At 46.0% G+C, this 18,899-nt stretch overlaps 1 protein-coding gene across 1 annotated transcript in view; it reads right to left on the reverse strand.

The window, feature by feature from the left end:
• Window positions 1-18,899, reverse strand: part of LOC136610724 (neuronal acetylcholine receptor subunit alpha-3-like) — a 36,173-nt gene that overhangs the window by 11,720 nt on the left and 5,554 nt on the right. Inside the window, exons 2-4 of the mRNA XM_066589935.1 lie at window positions 14,931-15,070; window positions 12,301-12,345; window positions 4,766-4,875 (exon numbers count right to left, since the gene is read on the reverse strand). Of these exons, the coding sequence (XP_066446032.1) occupies window positions 4,766-4,875; window positions 12,301-12,345; window positions 14,931-15,070 (295 nt within the window). The remainder of the gene's footprint in view (window positions 1-4,765; window positions 4,876-12,300; window positions 12,346-14,930; window positions 15,071-18,899) is intronic.

An 18,899-nucleotide genomic window follows, 5' to 3' on the forward strand; every position in this document is an offset into this window, starting at 1 on the left:
AAGCCTTATAAAACTACTGACGACCACTTGACCATGAGTATGTATGTTTGTGTGTGGGTGCTTCTCATGCCCCCCCCCCCCCCCCGGTGATGTCATCACTCCACCCCCTGGTGACGTCATCACAGGTCCTACAGCGTATATAAAACACAGAGCCTGACCGACAGAAGAACAGCAAAGTTAGGGCTCTTGGAAGGGGAGGACAAAAATAACAAAATGAGAATACAACTAAGCCATTATTATCTCAGACACAGTCCTGACAGAAGGACTGGCAGCATGTCAAGATGCAGAAAAATCGAAGTTTTTTATTCTCCTATTACAAAGAAAGACAGCAGCGTTTCGGCTAAAAAGCCTTCCTCAAGCTTGAGGAAGGCTTTTTAGCTGAAACGTTGCTGTCTTTCCTTGTGATGGGAGAATAAAAAACTTCAATTTTTCTGCATCTTGACATGCTGCCAGTCCTTCTTTACATGGCTGAATTTATTGGAGGCGTTAGTTTGAAGCTTCCCACTGGCGACTGCATGCAGCTCTGACCCTAAATAGGGTAATACATTGTTTTTTTTGCTGCTGATACAATTCTATTGCTGTACAGTCCTGACAGAAGACACCCACCTACCGCCATCACAGAGATCCGGTGGGCTGAAGGACCTGCGGTGACATCCCTGCTGTTGGAGGAGCCATTGTGCAGTTTGGTAAAAGAGATCAGGTGGGCTGACCTGCGTGATGGCACTGCTGTGGGAGGAGCAATTGTGCAGTTTGGTAGAAAGTACTGTATACTGGATAGCTGACAGCAGCCACCAGGACCTGGATATGCCTCCCCAGACCATCACTGACTCTTTGCCAGTTCAGTGGATGATGTTGCAGGCAGCATACTGTTCACCATTGTGTCTCCAGACTCTTTCATGTATGTTACTGGTTTTCAGTATGAATCTGCTCTCATCTGCGAAGAGAATAGGGTGCCAATTGAGGACCTGCCAATTCTGGGGCTTTCTGGCAAATACTAATCAAGCTGCATGGCTCTAGGCAGTGAGTACAGGTCCTATTACAGCATATCAGACCCTCATGTCACCCTTATGGAGTCTGTTTCTAGAAGTTTGGCCAGACACATGAGAGCTATTAGTCCACTGGAGGTCATTTTGTAGGTCTCTGACATTGCTCCTCCTGTTCCTTCTCGGACAAAGGAGCAGATCCCGGGATTGTGCCCTTCTACAGCCCTTTCCAGCTGTCCTCATGTATCAGTCCATGCCTTGGTATCTGCTCTATGTTCTGGAGACTGTGAGGATACACAAAGCAAATTTTGCAATGGAATATACAGATAGTCCCCTACTTGCGAACATTCGACTTACGAATTTCGCAAGATACAAACTATCTGTCCTGCACAGTATGATGTAATGCTATGGCATTACATCATACTGTGCAGGGACCGGGCAGGCTTCTATCAAGCCTGATAGAAGCCTGTCCGGTCAGATCGCGGGACACTATGGTTGCTAGGCAGCAGGGGGCCTTCTGAAAGGCCCTAGGGCTGTCTATGCAGAGCGCCTATCAAGCCGTGCGCTTGATGGGCACTCTGCATAGGCAGCCCTGGGGCCTTTCAGGAGGTCCCCGGCTGCCTAGCAACCACACAGCGTCCCGCGATCTCATCGTGGGACGCTGTACGGGCCCCCTGAAAGTCGGGTGCAGGCTGTTTCTTACAGCGGGCACCCAGCGGCAGCAGTTCCGACAAGCCGCGCCGCTCATCAGAACTGTTAACACTTTAAATACCGCTGTCAGAGCGGTATTTAAAGTGTTAACAGTTCTGACAAACGGCGCGGCTCGTCGGAACTGCTGCCGCCGGGTGCCCGCTGTAAGAACAGCCGCAACCCACGTTGTATGGAGCGGGATCCACCCGCGATCCCGCTCCATACTACCATTTGTTCGACTTACGAACAAAATGGACTTGCGAACAGGCTCCTGGAACGGAACCTGTGCGCAAGTCGGGGACCACCTGTATTCAATAAATACTACCCTGCAGGAGCAGGACTACCTGTGCAACCTGATTGAGCTGCAGGTACAGCCTAATGCTTCCAGTGAGGACAAGAACACTAGCAAAATAAAAAAGCAAAACTAGAGAAGAATCTGTCAGGAAGGATAAGGAGGGAGCAATTGTCTATGGGCGCCACCTGCAAAACCGTTCCCTTTTTGGAGGTTATCTTGTGCACCTGCTATCACTTTCATTTACACCAAAGCAGGTGCAATTGATTTACAGTCATTTATGCTTCCTAACTAGATAGATTGATATCACTGAAGTGTAAGTGACTTGGGGTTATACAGTGATGCCTAAATGTTCCCTTAATTTTTTTGAGCAGTGTATATATAGGAATATAAATAAAATATAAATAACAGCCCAGGGGTGTGGTGGGTTGGTGAGTTAGAGAAAGAGAGTAAGGCTAGTCTAAACCTAGACTAAGTTGAGGTGAGCTGTGGAAGGGGAATGAGAACCCCGGGAACAGAGAGTGTAGTTCAAACCCTACTGGAAAGTGCATTCCCAGATGGGGCAAGACCTCAAAAGGAAAACGGCCATTATTAACTGTGAGTAAAGACCCATTTAGACCCAACAATTATTGCTCAAAAGTCGTCTTTTGAGCAATAATCGTTGTGCCTAAATGTGCCCATCTTTCACTGTTCAGCTTAACAATGGTTTTCAGTTCTGTTGAAAACCATCATTCAGCAGAACAGCTGATAAGCAGGACCACATGCTGTGTCTGCTGTTCATGGTGCTAAATTCTCCATGGGCAGCCGGTTGCTGAGCAATGGAGCTAATTACAGAGCTCAGACCTCCTGCTGAGTTCTGTAACCGCTACCAGAAGCTCATTTGCGTGCAAATGAAGCTAATAAAGTACTAATAGCAATTAGTGCCTATTACTACTTTATGCAAAAAGATCGCTGATCTCTCAATCTTTTTAAAGATATCTGTGTGTCTAAATGGGCCTTAAGCTACCTCCGCCCAAGCAGAAGATTAGTGTCCACAGCTATGCCAGTTTAGTTCCCTCCATTCCTCCATGAATAATGCCTCCATAAAGTAGCGCATACCGGCAGTACAACATCTTTATCCCTTCGGATAGCAAGAGGAAGAATCAGCGGAGAAAGGCTGTAAAATGTTCCCTTTACCTGAGAAGTTGTAATTGCAAGTAATTTGTACAAGCACTGAAGTTTGTATGTTGCATTAAACTTATGAAAGTGCTAAAGTGTTGAGTAAACTTCATATCCGTGGTTTACTACATCATCCCCGGTTTGGATTCTTTCGTCAGTCGCTACCAGTACGCTTAACCTAAAGGATATTGGCGTCAACTTTTATTATCACTGTAACTATTACCACTGCAAGTAGCCAAGCCAGGCCGCAGCAGAGCCACTGGTGAAAACCATCTTATTCCCCGCTGTCTCCCTTGAAACGCCTGTGCTGGGCTACCCCTTCCCTCTTCATCCCACCATCAGGCCTCTGCTCCACTAACTCGACTTTGTTCTGTAGCAGCTGCAGTAGTCGTCGTTTTCCCCGTCACACATTAGTCCTAGTCAACTTGGCTCTGTATGCAGCATCACCTGACTCTTCCCCAGAGGTGATGCTGCATACAAATCTGTGTGACCAGGAATAAAGTGTATGGGGGAGGAGGACAGCTAGGGCAGATAATGCTGAACTAAGTTACAGGAGTGGAGATATTGCAGTGGGATAGGAGGCAATATTAGGTGGCAGCACTACAACTAAGTTGGCACACTTTTATATAGTGGGACTACAGAGGGGGCGCTACAACTAAGTGGGACTGCATTATTTAGAGGTGTCCTGGAGCTGAGCTGCTGTATCTGAGACTGCTGTGTTATAAAAGTTATTACATATGGGGTTTTTTGGGTGGGGGAGGGGGGCAGAGCAGACCTGCCATCAATTCTGAGTTTTCCTATGAGGCTCCACAAGTTCTATGTACACCCCTGTTGTGGCCCCTGCCATCCACAGCATGTGGGCCTATGATGACATCAGTGGAAAACATATACACTAAGACCCCAGAGCTAAAAGAACAGGATGGGATGGCGGCCTTCAGCACAGCGTGCACCTCAGCTCCCAACCCCTGGACGCTGCCACAAGCAAGAACTCACCAAGTATGGCGCGGCACTGAAGAGGGAAGGCGTGCTGAGCCTCAGTTTAATCCCTTTCTACTCAGCCTGGTCAGAGAGGTGGGTGAGAGGTCAAGGGATGGGAGGCACTACACATGGGAGGTATCAGAGGCATCGGTACAGTGAGGGGATCATAAATGGGCACTATTACTGAGGGAGTCAATAACATGCACATTAACACAGCAGTATTTGGGTCAGTATTTTGCATCAGTGATTGTAAGCTAAAACCAAGAATACAATCTACACAATAAAAGTATTGCCCTGGCACACTGCATGTGCCAGAGGACCTGCCACTTCTCATTTTTGGAAAGTTGGGAGGCATGCAGCAGCCCTATTACCAGTGCTGATTCACTGGCAACATTTCCACACTTCACTAGTTGCTGAAAATGCCAGAAGCACGCTACTGTACTGCAGTTTGGAGAGGTAGTTTACTGGGCAACCCTTATAGGACATCCATATGTCCATAACAGACATTGCACTTCCACCACTTTGCAATTATCTTTATAATAATACATAGCGAAAAATGTGCACATTTTTGAGCCATTTCCCATTTATACACAATTGACTGAATTTTTGTAAATAAATCAAATTAAAAACCACTCATGTACAACGGCAGTTAGGAAGTGATTACTTGTTATAGAGAACTATGTCTGGCCTCCAGATCTGTGCAGAAGGAACTCGAATAAATTCAATTCCTCCAAATTTTCTTGGATCCCATTTCAGTTTGTAATCATTCCATATCTGTAAAAATATAAAAAGTTGTAAAGCCATTTGTTCTAAAGAATCAGAATTTACTTTATTCTCCATGGTTAACATTTCTATTACTTAAAGGGTTAGTTCAGAACTCCAGCGCTGTAGTGCCAAATATGGGACTAGATCCTGAGATGTGCAAGAAGGAAACCTTTTGTCGTATTCAGGTCATAGGATAAGCAGGAGAGGCAGCCCCTAGTGCACATACAGTGCTACAACCATGGTGGGCACTTCCATGGGATCATTGTATTTGGCAGTGCTATGGGGGCAATCAGTATGAATCACATCCAGCCACTGCTTGTAAATAACATGTCATAATTGCTTTTAATTGTTAATAATTGCTATTATAGTCATTAAGAAATAGCTTGACATGGAGCATTTTGTGTAAAAGTTAGAGATGAGCGAACGTACTATTCCGAGCTTGATACTCGTTCGAGTATTAGCATGTTCGAGATGCTCGTTACTCGAGACGAGTACCACGCGATGTTCGAGTTACTTTCACTTTCATCTCTGAGATGTTAGCGCGCTTTTCTGGCCAATAGAAAGACAGGGAAGGCATTACAACTTCCCCCTGCGACGTTCAAGCCCTATACCACCCCCCTGCAGTGAGTGGCTGGCGAGATCAGGTGTCACCCGAGTATATAAATCGGCCCCTCCCGCGGCTGGCCACAGATGCATTCTGACATAGTTCAGGGACAGTGCTGCTGGTGCCGGAGCTGCTATAGGGAGAGCGTTAGGAGTTATTTTAGGCTTCAAGAACCCCAACGGTCCTTCTTGGGGCCACATCTAACCGTGTGCAGTAGTGTGGAGGCTGCTTTTTGCAGTGTTGCACTTTTTTTTTTTTTGTATATCGGCCGTGCAGAGCATTGCGTCCTGCAGTAATTTTACATTGTCCAGGGCCAGTAGTGGTGAGGCAGGGACAGAAGACATATTTAGTGTATATAGGCAGTGGGCCTTTCCAAAAACATTTGGGAAAAAAAATCTATTTGGGCTGCCTGTGACCGTCCTCAGTGTACTGGGTCTCTGCTGGGGGTAGTTGTCCTAATTCATACGCAGCCAGCTAAGTGTTACAGCAGGCTTGCGCAAAATTCTTTCCTACCTCTGTGTTGCCTCTTACATCACCGCTGTATTTCTGTCCACAAGTGTACTGGGTCTCTGCTGGGGGTAGTTGTCCTAATTCATACGCAGCCAGCTAAGTGTTACAGCAGGCTTGCGCAAAATTCTTTCCTGCCTCTGTGTTGCCTCTTACATCACCGCTGTATTCCTGTCCACAAGTGTACTGGGTCTCTGCTGGGGGTAGTTGTCCTAATTCATACGCAGCCAGCTAAGTGTTACAGCAGGCTTACGCAAAATTCTTTCTTGCCTCTGTGTTGCCTCTTACATCACCGCTGTATTCCTGTCCACAAGTGTACTGGGTCTCTGCTGGGGGTAGTTGTCCTAATTCATACGCAGCCAGCTAAGTGTTACAGCAGGCTTGCGCAAAATTCTTTCCTGCCTCTGTGTTGCCTCTTACATCACCGCTGTATTCCTGTCCACAAGTGTACTGGGTCTCTGCTGGGGGTAGTTGTCCTAATTCATACGCAGCCAGCTAAGTGTTACAGCAGGCTTGCGCAAAATTCTTTCCTGCCTCTGTGTTGCCTCTTACATCACCGCTGTATTCCTGTCCACAAGTGTACTGGGTCTCTGCTGGGGGTAGTTGTCCTAATTCATATGCAGCCAGCTAAGTGTTACAGCAGGCTTGCGCAAAATTCTTTCCTGCCTCTGTGTTGCCTCTTACATCACCGCTGTATTCCTGTCCACAAGTGTACTGGGTCTCTGCTGGGGGTAGTTGTCCTAATTCATACGCAGCCAGCTAAGTGTTACAGCAGGCTTGCGCAAAACTCTTTCCTGCCTCTGTGTTGCCTCTTACATCACCACTGTATTCCTGTCCACAAGTGTACTGGGTCTCTGCTGGGGGTAGTTGTCCTAATTCATACGCAGCCAGCTAAGTGTTACAGCAGGCTTGCGCAAAATTCTTTCCTGCCTCTGTGTTGCCTCTTACTTCACCGCTGTATTCCTGTCCACAAGTGTACTGGGTCTCTGCTGGGGGTAGTTGTCCAAATTCATACGCAGCCAGCTAAGTGTTACAGCAGGCTTGAGCAAAATTCTTTCCTGCCTCTGTGTTGCCTCTTACATCACCGCTGTATTCCTGTCCACAAGTGTACTGGGTCTCTGCTGGGGGTAGTTGTCCTAATTCATACGCAGCCAGCTAAGTGTTACAGCACGCTTGCGCAAAATTCTTTCCTGCCTCTGTGTTGCCTCTTACATCACCGCTGTATTCCTGTCCACAAGTGTACTGGGTCTCTGCTGGGGGTAGTTGTCCTAATTCATACGCAGCCAGCTAAGTGTTACAGCAGGCTTGCGCAAAATTCTTTCCTGCCTCTGTGTTGCCTCTTACATCACCGCTGTATTCCTGTCCACAAGTGTACTGGGTCTCTGCTGGGGGTAGTTGTCCTAATTCATACGCAGCCAGCTAAGTGTTACAGCAGGCTTACGCAAAATTCTTTCCTGCCTCTGCTGTGCGTTCCGTAAGCGAAGTCAGCCTCCAACCACAGGCCAATAAGCGGCACATTTAATTACAGCGTTCTGTTTCTGCACTACTGGTAATACACCATGTTGAGGGGTAGGGGTAGGCCTAGAGGACGCGGGCAAGGACGCGGAGGCCCAAGTCAGGGTGTGGGCACAGGCCGAGCTCCTGATCCAGGTGTATCGCAGCCGACTGCTGCGGGATTAGGAGAGACGCACGTTTCTGGCGTCCCCACATTCATCCCAAATTTATCAGCCTGAAGATGCTGCTGTATAGGGTTGTGGAAACGGAGGCTTTCAAAGGTATGATGGCGGTGGCGGCCCCGCGCTACTCAGTTCCCAGTCGCCACTACTTTTCCCGATGTGCCGTCCCAGCCCTGCACGACCACGTCTCCCGCAACATTGTACGCGCCCTCACGAACGTGGTTACTGCCAAGGTCCACTTAACACTGGACACGTGGACAAGCACAGGCGGGCAGGGCCACTATATCTCCCTGACGGCACATTGGGTGAATTTAGTGGAGGCTGGGACAGAGTCAGAGCCTGGGACCGCTCACGTCCTACCCACCCCCAGAATTGCAGGCCCCAGCTCGGTGGTGGTATCTGCGGCGGTGTATGCTTCCTCCACTAAACCACCCTCCTCCTCCTCCTACGCAACCTCTGTCTCGCAATCAAGATGTGTCAGCAGCAGCACGTCGCCAGCAGTCGGTGTCACGCGGCACGGCAGCACAGCGGTGGGCAAGCGTCAGCAGGCCGTGCTGAAACTACTCAGCTTAGGAGAGAAGAGGCACACGGCCCACGAACTGCTGCAGGGTCTGACAGAGCAGACCGACCGCTGGCTTGCGCCGCTGAGCCTCCAACCGGGCATGGTCGTGTGTGACAACAGCCGTAACCTGGTGGCGGCTCTGCAGCTCGGCAGCCTCACGCACGTGCCATGCCTGGCCCACGTCTTTAATTTGGTGGTTCAGCGCTTTCTGAAAAGCTACCCACGCTTGTCAGACCTGCTCGGAAAGGTGCGCCGGCTCTGCGCACATTTCCGCAAGTCCCACACGGACGCTGCCACCCTGCGCACCCTGCAACATCGGTTTAATCTGCCAGTGCACCGACTGCTGTGCGACGTGCCCACACGGTGGAACTCTACGCTCCACATGTTGGCCAGGCTCTATGAGCAGCGTAGAGCTATAGTGGAATACCAACTCCAACATGGGCGGCGCAGTGGGAGTCAGCCTCCTCAATTCTTTACAGAAGAGTGGGCCTGGTTGGCAGACATCTGCCAGGTCCTTGGAAACTTTGAGGAGTCTACCCAGATGGTGAGCGGCGATGCTGCAATCATTAGCGTCACCATTCCTCTGCTATGCCTCTTGAGAAGTTCCCTGCAAAGCATAAAGGCAGACGCTTTGCGCTCGGAAACAGAGCCGGGGGAAGACAGTATGTCGCTGGATAGTCAGAGCACCCTCTCTATATCTCAGCGCATTTAGGAGGAGGAGGAGCATGAGGAGGATGAGGAGGAGGGGAAGAGACAGCTTGGCCCACTGCTGAGGGTACCCATGCTGCTTGCCTGTCATCTTTTCAGCGTGTATGGCCTGAGGAGGAGGAGGAGGAGGATCCTGAAAGTGATCTTCCTAGTGAGGACAGCCATGTGTTGCGCACAGGTACCCTGGCACACATGGCTTACTTCATGTTAGGATGCCTTTCTCGTGACCCTCACGTTACACGCATTCTGGCCACTACGGATTACTGGGTGTACACACTGCTCGACCCACGGTATAAGGAGAACCTTTCCACTCTCATACCCGAAGAGGAAAGGGGTTCAAGAGTGATACTATACCACAGGACCCTGGCGGACAAACTGATGGTAAAATTCCCATCCGACAGTGCTAGTGGCCGAAGGCGCATTTCCGAGGGCCAGGTAGCAGGGGAGGCGCAGAGATCAGGCAGCATGTACAGCACAGGCAGGGGAACACTCTCTAAGGCCTTTGACAGTTTTCTGGCTCCCCAGCAAGACTGTGTCACCGCTCCCCAGTCAAGGCTGAGTCGGCGGGAGCACTGTAAAAGGATGGTGAGGGAGTACGTAGCCGATCGCACGACCGTCCTCCGTGACGCCTCTGCCCCCTACAACTACTGGGTGTCGAAGCTGGACACGTGGCCTGAACTCGCGCTGTATGCCCTGGAGGTGCTTGCTTGTCCTGCGGCTAGCGTCTTGTCAGAGAGGGTGTTTAGTGCGGCTGGGGGAATCATCACAGATAAGCGTACCCGCCTGTCAACCGACAGTGCCGACAGGCTTACACTCATCAAGATGAACAAAGCCTGGATTTCACCAGACTTCTCTTCTCCACCAGCGGACAGCAGCGATACCTAAACAATACGTAGGCTGCACCCGCGGATGGAAGCATTGTTCTCTATCACCATCAAAAACGTGGACCTTTTAGCTTCATCAATCTGTGTATAATATTCATCCTCCTCCTCCTGCTCCTCCTCCTGAAACCTAACGTAATCACGCCGAACGGGCAATTTTTCTTAGGCCCACAAGGCTCAGTCATATAATTTTTGTAAACAATTTTTATACGTTTCAATGATCATTAAAGCGTTGAAACTTTCACCTGAACCAATTTTTATTTTAACTGGGCTGCCTCCAGGCCTAGTTACAAATTAAGCCACATTAACCAAAGCGATTAATGGGTTTCACCTGCCCTCTTGGTTGGGCATGGGCAATTTTTCTGACATACATTAGTACTGTTGGTACACCAATTTTTTGGGGCCCTCGCCTACAGTGTAATCCAATTAATTTTTTGCCCACCTGCATTAAAGCTGACGTTACATCAGCTGTGCTGGGCAATGCAATGGGATATATTTATGTACCGCCGGTGGCTTCCTGGCACCCACCCATGCTGTCGGTCCACAGGGAGTTGTAACTGCATGTGTCCACTTCTAAAGAACCCCAGTGTGACTGGGGCATGCAGTGTGGGCCGAAGCCCACCTGCATTAAACATGACATTATTACCTCAGCTGTGATGGGCACTGCAATGGGATACATTTATGTACAGCCGGTGGGTTCCAGGGAGCCACCCATGCTGTGGGTGCACACGGAATTCCCATTGCGGAGTTGTACCTGCCTGTGACTATTTATAAAAAAACGCGGTCTGACTGGGGCATGCAGACACCTTGATAGAATGAATAGTGTGTGGCACATAGGTTCCCCATTGCTATGCCCACGTGTGCAGCTCCTGATGGCGGTGGCACAGGATTATATTTCTCATTGCTTCTGTACAGCATTGTGGGCTATCGCCCCGCCCCTTTTAAAGAGGGTCGCTGCCTAGCCGTGCCAACCCTCTGCAGTCTGTGCCTGCGGTTCCTCCTCATGGCAGACGCACTTATAAATAGACATGAGGGTGGTGTGGCATGAGGGCAGCTGAAGGCTGCGCAGGGAGACTATTTGGTGTGCGCTGTGGACACTGGGTCGTGCAGTGGGGGGTTGGGCAGCATGTAACCCAGGAGAAGTGGCAGCGGAGTGTCATGCAGGCAGTGATTGTGCTTTGTTGGAGGTAGTGTGGTGCTTAGCTAAGGTATGCATTGCTAATGAGGGCTTTTCAGAAGTAAAAGTTGTTGGGAGGGGGGGGGGGCCCACTCTTGCCACTATTGTGGCTTAATAGTGGGACCTGGGAACTTAAGATGCAGCCCAACATGTAGCCCCTCGCCTGCCCTATCCGTTGCTGTGTCGTTCCCATCACTTTCTTGAATTGCCCAGATTTTCACAAATAAAAACCTTAGCGAGCATCGGCGATATACAAAAATGCTCGGGTCGCCCATTGACTTCAATGGGGTTCGTTACTCGAAACGAACCCTCGAGCATCGTGATAATTTCGTCCCGAGTAACGAGCACCCGAGCATTTTGGTGCTCGCTCATCTCTAGTAAAAGTACCCTTTACAGTTTTGCTGTTGTCAGAGAAGCAAAATTGTGATTAATCTATATGTAAACAGGGATCAGCATAGGAATGTATCACCTCCCGTATCAGCCTGCAATTAATGCTATAAAGGGATAATTCATATACTTGAAAACTGACATTTGTACAATCATCTTTAAAATCACAATTTGGATCGTTGTAGAATGTTACTGTATAAATCAAGCCTTCCATTTTTCAGTTCACTACTTTCTCCTGTAGAGGGAGCCCCAGCACTGCATAGAATCAGTGGTCTCGCAGCCTTTTGGCTTTATCATAAATCGACTTGACATTCTAGAAATGGAAGATGCTGAAAGATCATTTTCTTTCATTAAATATAAAGTTTTTGAAACATGTATTTGAAATTGCATTTGACGTTTTTCAGTGCTGAAAATGTTTCTGATATGTACTCCCATTTCCCAAGCACTTCAATTTTATTACCCTTTTATTCCGAAACAAGTAATGCTTTGTAATGGAATAATGTACCAACAGATGTATCCGCCTCCTTCAGCGCATGTATAGAAACATTCTTCCTATAACTGGGCAACATTTTATCAGGAAATACACAAACAAGGGCATATTAATGTAAAAATAATGTCAATATTGTTAAAGTCTTGTCATCAATTCTTCCAAAAAAACTGAAACCTGACGGAATGGAAGCAAACACAAGCCTTTCCCTTTTTTGAAACACCATTAAAATTAACGAGGAAAAAAAAAAGATAATTTTTTTTATCCCCGTTTCATATGGTTTTTTCTCCTCCCAAAACGGAGCAGAAAGACGGAAACCCAGAACTCAGCCCTAACAGGTGTGACAGCAGCTTAACAATACCCGTATTAGCATTGTAATGAAAACTCATGAATACATGTATACGATCTACTTATTTGTGCAGTATTTTTTGCGATAGACACTTACATGTTTCAGCCAAAGGTTGGTTTCCATAATCTGATTAACTTCATCCTACAAAGATACAGAAAGCCATTTACCAGTACAGTATCAATATATGTCTATACATTATACTATTTCCTATTGAAGTGAGCATCAATACAACTCAGAAACCCTATTTAGAGGTTCAGTGTCAGCGCACCCCCACAGTTTTATCGCAAGTGTAGAAAGTGTATTATCAAAAAAAACACTGCCACATAGCCTTGTACTACTTCACCGGCCACTACACAGAGGTCGGCGCGGAGACTTCCGCTGCTTCTGCTCCGACCTCTGTGTTATTGCATTGCTGACAGCATGCGCCCGCTGAGCTGATCAGTCTGGGCCCTAAGCGATGAACCCCAGCCGATCAACTATTGATGACCGATCCTGATGATGGGTCAATAGTATTTCCCTGGAAAAACTCTTTAATTCTATTAATTTGGTATACTGTTGGATTATATCCTAATCAAATTGCATTGTACTTAGCATATATCCCCTTACTACAAATCTCAAAATGTATTTAATAAAAAATATTGTTTAAAAATAAAGTGTATTAATTTATCAAGTGTATAAAAAAAAGTGAAAAATAGCTCACCTACTGGAAATCAGTGAGCAGCTAATAAGTTGCTCATTCTCTATCCTACATGAACACAAGCAAAACCGCTCCCTGTCTGTCCCCTCTGGATCCTACTATTATTTTTAGATCCTTTAACCCTTTCAAATCCAGTTTTTGATTCAGGGTTTCCTAAAAGGCTTTCTCTTCTTGAGGTTATACAACAGTGCCATCTGCTGGCTAAAGCCAGTGTGTGTGCGCCACAGAGGCTCCGACAGCAGAGTGGCTGGCAATAGACTGTAAGAATACCCTGTTAGACGTCTTCTGACACTGGAGTGGTACAAGCTTCAATCAGAATGTAGGAAGACGTCAGACAGTGGATTGGAAAGGGTTAATGCACACATAGTAGAATAGATGGTCTGTTCACAGGTTTCCTTATAAACATAAAACATTAACATAACTGCCAATATTCAAGGCCAACCCAATGTGAATGAAGCTTTAAAATGTTTGTCTGCCCCTATAAATCAAGAAAATTGACAGGAATATGAGGCTCAGACTCATTGGGGAACATACAAAGGATAATTTGATTTAGCTACAATTCTCAATTTAGAACTAAATATGACATCTATGAATGTCAATGAATAATATATTACAGGTTAGGGTAATGCAATAATCTTTGCAGCCATGTTCTGGGCTCTTGATGCTATTATGGCACAAATGTAATACATTTCTAAGTAACCTCAGGCACACCGTTAATAACAGGGAAAATGATATAATAAGCTGCTATTTGACGTAGGAGAGAGTAATGGCAGGACTGCTGCTTCTATATTGGTTGTTTTATTTTTAAGGGGGTCATAAACATGAGTATGATTAGCTTCTTAAACTTGTTGTTACTGCATTAAAGTCAAAGAAACTAATTTCCTGCAAATTTCTTGGCCTTCTTATTCATCCACCTGGCAGTATGTTAAACAGGTGAGGGCAAATTACAGCTGAAGTCCACTCAAATCCTGCTACTGGGCAGGTTATCATACTGGAAAACTGCTTTGACTGTCCCTTTGTCTTCCTGGGAAGCTTGGGTCAAAATAGTATCACTGTAGAATGAAAAAGGCACTGTTTCCTCATCTGAGCAGAGAAAGAAAATCAAAAGTGACCACAATTTTCTACCATGTTACAAACAAAAAGGGACAGTGAAACCAGCAATATACCGGTAATATGAGGACCACAACAAATAGCTCCCCATATCTCATCTTCCTGGATGTTTAGGAATGGAAAATATTGGGATTATCCATAGAGATGAGGGAGCATACTCGATAAGGCAAATTAGTCGAGCGAGTAGTGCCTTATTCGAGTACCTGCCCGCTCGTCTCTAAAGATTCGGGTGCCGGTGGGGAGCGGTAGGGAAGAGCGGGGAGAAACGGAGGGGAGATCTTTCTCTCCCTCTCTCTCCCGCCCTGCTTCCCTCTGCTCACCGCCACAACTCACCTGTCACCGGCAGCCGAATCTTTAGAGACGAGCGGGCAGGTACTCGAATAAGGCACTACTCACTCGAGCAGTTAGCCTTAGCGAGTATACTCGCTCATCTCTAATTATCCACAATCACACTTGCATTTCTGTTAAAGTGGAGAGAAGCTCTTATTTTACTATGTGTGGCAAATTATTCAAAAATAGGAATTCTCTCTAATAGACCATTATACTCAAATAATAAAAAAAAAAACTTGTTTCTTTTTCACCAACGTGTAGTCAATAATAGTATCTTGTCATATTTTCATAGAAAGTGTCTATTGTGTATAGAAGGTCCAGGTTTGTTGGCTTGATTAATGATATTGTCTAAAAATCTCAAACCTAAAAAGGCTGCTAATGTATATGGGTGCCATATGATGTATATGGGGTCATCAAGGCAATGGCTGAATCATTTAAAGTTGGCCAGCAACTTTGTATTTGCCATGTGATTCCTATATAAAATATTCAAAGTAAATGAATTCAGCACATATAGATATAGAGAATGGTTGAAATATGAATAATAAATGACAGTGTAAAAAATAGCAGTCAATAATGTAACAAAGCTTACCACTTTAACAAGCTGAGACATTGACACTTCAAACTGTACAGTTACAGGATCAGACACGTTTTTCACTGGTCGGATATATGGATTGTAGTTGTCAAATAAAGTTTTATAGAGTTTGTGTTCTGCATTGAAGCAAATGCACTCTAGAAGTGAATCAATGGACATCATTATTACATGGGTGCGCACAAAGAGAACAAGCTAAGCTTCACCAATGATGTGTTATTTAATGTACATATAATGAAGCCCTTGACAGGCTCTATTTGTCTGATTTAAAATGGATAATAATGCAATATTAAAGAGAACAATAGCCAGCTTTCCTGGGGTTTCCAGTGAGTGATAATTCCCTGAGATTGTAGACACTGTATAGTCATCGTTACAGTTTGTTCATTTCAGAATAATTGTAATACCACTTTCCCATTTTCAATGCACAAAAGATTAGCGATAAATGCTAAACCTATTGTATATCATTGCTATATGTTGATTGTGCATACCTTATGGTGGATTATAATAGGGGTGTCTGCCCTGAGCGCGAGGCCCAAAGGGGGCACGCGGACATTCAAATTGCCTCTATTATTAATGCATCAGAATTGGTAGTGTGCTACAGTAAAAATTAAAAAATCAGCTATATTCATCTCACCTGAGTCACTCCTCCCTCACCTGAGATCTCCATTCCGTGTTACTGGTCTCTATCTGGCTTTCACGTAGATCGGTCAGCAATGGGAGGAGCCAGGACTGGGTGGCACTTAGCTCCGCCCCGGTCTCCCCGTATCCCATTGCAAAGAACGAGTGGGGAGGAGAGCAGAGGTGAGCCTGCGCGGGGCAGGGAGGGGAAAGGGGCGACAGCATGGTGACCTCGGTGTATATGCGCCAGGGCTCATGCCATGTGAACGGGCGCACAAACGTTAGATTTGTGCGCCCATTCACAAGCTTCTACGCCCCAGATGGTAGCGTATATCATCCAGCCGATATACGCTCATGAGAAAGAAGCCTTATTCAGACGTGCGTATATCGGCCGGGTTTTTACGCCCGGTGGCTGATATATGCTGCCCCTCTCTGCAGTGGGAGGATGCGGGATGGTCCGGGAGCAGTGCACTAAGCTCCCGCCCCCTCTCTACCCTTGCCATTATTTGCAATGTGAGGGTGCTGACGGGGCGGAACTTAGCTCCTCCCCATCCCGCCCCTCCCATTGTAAACAGTGGTGAGGGCCAGGAGCTCAGTGCACTGCTCCCAGCTCGGCCCGCCTCCTCCCCCTGCAGAGAGGGACAGCGTATATCTGCTGAGTTTTCACGCCTGTCTGAATAAGCCCTAAGTGCAAGTGATACCATAGCCTCATCACCTCATATGTCATTAACTCCTTAAGGCCAAGGCTCTTTTTTAAATTATTATTTATGGCTTCTCCTACCAACATTCAAAAAAATCATAGCTCTTTTATTTTCTCTTCGCTGTAACTGTCTGAGCGCTTGTTTTTTGTGGAATGAGTTGTATTTCTCAATGGTACTATTCAATGTACCATATAAAGTACTGAAAAACGCAATTCAACTATCTTTTGGAGGGGGTTGTTTTACTACTCATATACACTGCTGCAAAAATGACATGATAACTTTACTCTGTGGGTCAGTATGATTATAACAATACCAGATTTTAACATAGTAACATAGTTCGTAAGGCTGAATGAAGACAATGTCCATCTAGTCCAGCCTGTCTAGCCCCCTGTTTTGTTGATACAGAGGAAGGCAAAAAAAACCAAGAGCAGAAGCCAATTAGCCCTTTTGGGGAAAAAATTCCGTCCCGACTCCCTAATGGCAGTCAGACTGTTTCCTGGATCAACCGCTAATAGTTCCTACCTGCCTATATACCCGGATTAACAAATAATCTTAGATTTATAGCCTATAATATCCTTCCTCTCCAGAAAGACATCAAGTTCCCTTTTAAACTCCTCTAAGGATTTTGCCATCACTACGTCCTCAGGCAGAGAGTTCCACAGTCTAACTGCTCTAACAGTAAAGAATCCCTTTCTATGTTGGTGATGAAACCTGCTTTCCTCTAAACGTAACGGATGCCCTCTTGTTACCGTTGCAGTCCTGGGTATAAACAGATCCTGGGAGAGATCCTTGTATTGTCCCCTCATGTACTTATACATGGTTATTTGGTCGCCTCTTAACCTTCTTTTTTCTAGAGTAAATAATCCCAATTTTGATAGCCTCTCTGGGTATTCCAGTCCAGTCATTCCATGTATTAGTTTAGTTGCCCTTCTTTGAACCCCCTCCAGTACTGTAGCATCTTTCCTGAGCACCGGTGACCAGAACTGTACGCAGTATTCCATGTGAGGCCTGGCAAGTGCCTTATATAATGGAAGGATAATGTTCTCGTCCTTCGCCCCTATACCTTTTTTAATGCATCCCAAAACTTTATTTGCCTTTGCAGCAGCTGGCTGGCATTGGTTACTTCAGTTAAATCGACAGTCCACTAGTACCCCCAGGTCTTTTTCCATATCACTTTTCCCTAGCGGTACCCCATTAAGCGAATATTGGTAACATCCATTCTTGCTGCCCATGTGCATAACCTTACATTTATCAACATTGAACTTCATTTGCCATTTTTCTGCCCAAGCCCCCAGCTTATCTAGGTCCGTTTGTAGCTGCACATTGTCCTCCGTTGCATTAATTATATTGTATAGTTTTGTGTCATCTGCAAATATTGAAATTTTGCTGTGCAGCCCCTCTATCTGGTCGTTGATAAATATATTGAACAGAATGGGGCCCAATACTGAACCTTGTGGCACCCCACTAGTGACTGTGGCCCAATCGGAGTATGAGCCATTTATTACCACCCTCTGCTTTCTATCATTGAGCCAATTTTTAACCCAATTACACACGTTTTCACCCAATCTGAGCTGTCTCATTTTGTATATTAGCCTATTATGTGGCACGGTGTCAAACGCTTTAGAGAAGTCCAGATATACGAGATCAATAGACTCTCCCAGGTCCAGCTTGGAGCTTACTTCATCGTAGAAACTGATCAGATTTGTCTGACATGAGCGACCCTTCATGAATCCATGCTGGTGAGTTGTTATTCCCTTGTTCTCCTTGAGGTGCTCATCGATGGCGTCTCTCAGAATCCCCTTGAAAATTTTTCCCGTTACTGAAGTGAGACTTACCGGCCTGTAGTTGCCAGGCTCACTTTTGGTCCCCTTTTTATAAATTAACCACGTTGGCAATGCGCCAATCCAATGGTACAACACCGGTCTTGATAGTGTCTAGAAATATTAGGTATAGCGGCCTAGCTAATTCATCATTTAGTTCCCTTAGTATCCTTGGGTGTATTCCATCTGGGCCTGGCGATTTTATCGATTTTAATCTTCTTTAACCTGTTCCGCACTTCCTCCTGCATTAGGTATGACATATTTTGCGAGGAGTTTATTTTATTCCCCTGCATCTCGTGTGGCATTTCCTTTTCGTTTGTGAATACGCTTGAAAAGAAACTATTAAATAGATTTGCCTTCCCTCCATCATCTTCAATGATTTCCCCTGCATTATTTGTTAAAGGGCCAGTGCTCTCCCTGCAAATCCTTTTGCTGTTAATATAGTTGAAAAATAGTTTCGGGTTGTTTTTGCTCTCTTTGGCGATCAGTCTTTCCGCCTCCTCCTTGGCAATTTTGATCGTATCTTTGCATATTTTGTTTTTTTCCCTGTACGATTTTAGCGCTTCTTCACTGCCTTCTTGTTTTAGTAGTTTGAACGCTTTCTTTTTTTCGTTTATTGCCCCCCTTACCGTCTTGCTGAGCCACATTGGTTTCCTTTTAGTTGAGATTCTTTTATTTTTAAAGGGAATAAACTGTTCACATGAAGTGATTAGAATCCTTTTGAACTTTTCCCATTTGTCCTCTGTACTGTTATTTTTGAGGATGTTGTCCCATTCAATGTTACCGATAGTAGTTCTAAGCTCATCAAATTTTGCTTTACTAAAGTTTAG

The sequence above is a fragment of the Eleutherodactylus coqui genome, chromosome 2 (genome assembly GCF_035609145.1).
Source record: "Eleutherodactylus coqui strain aEleCoq1 chromosome 2, aEleCoq1.hap1, whole genome shotgun sequence".
NCBI lineage: Eukaryota > Metazoa > Chordata > Amphibia > Anura > Eleutherodactylidae > Eleutherodactylus > Eleutherodactylus coqui.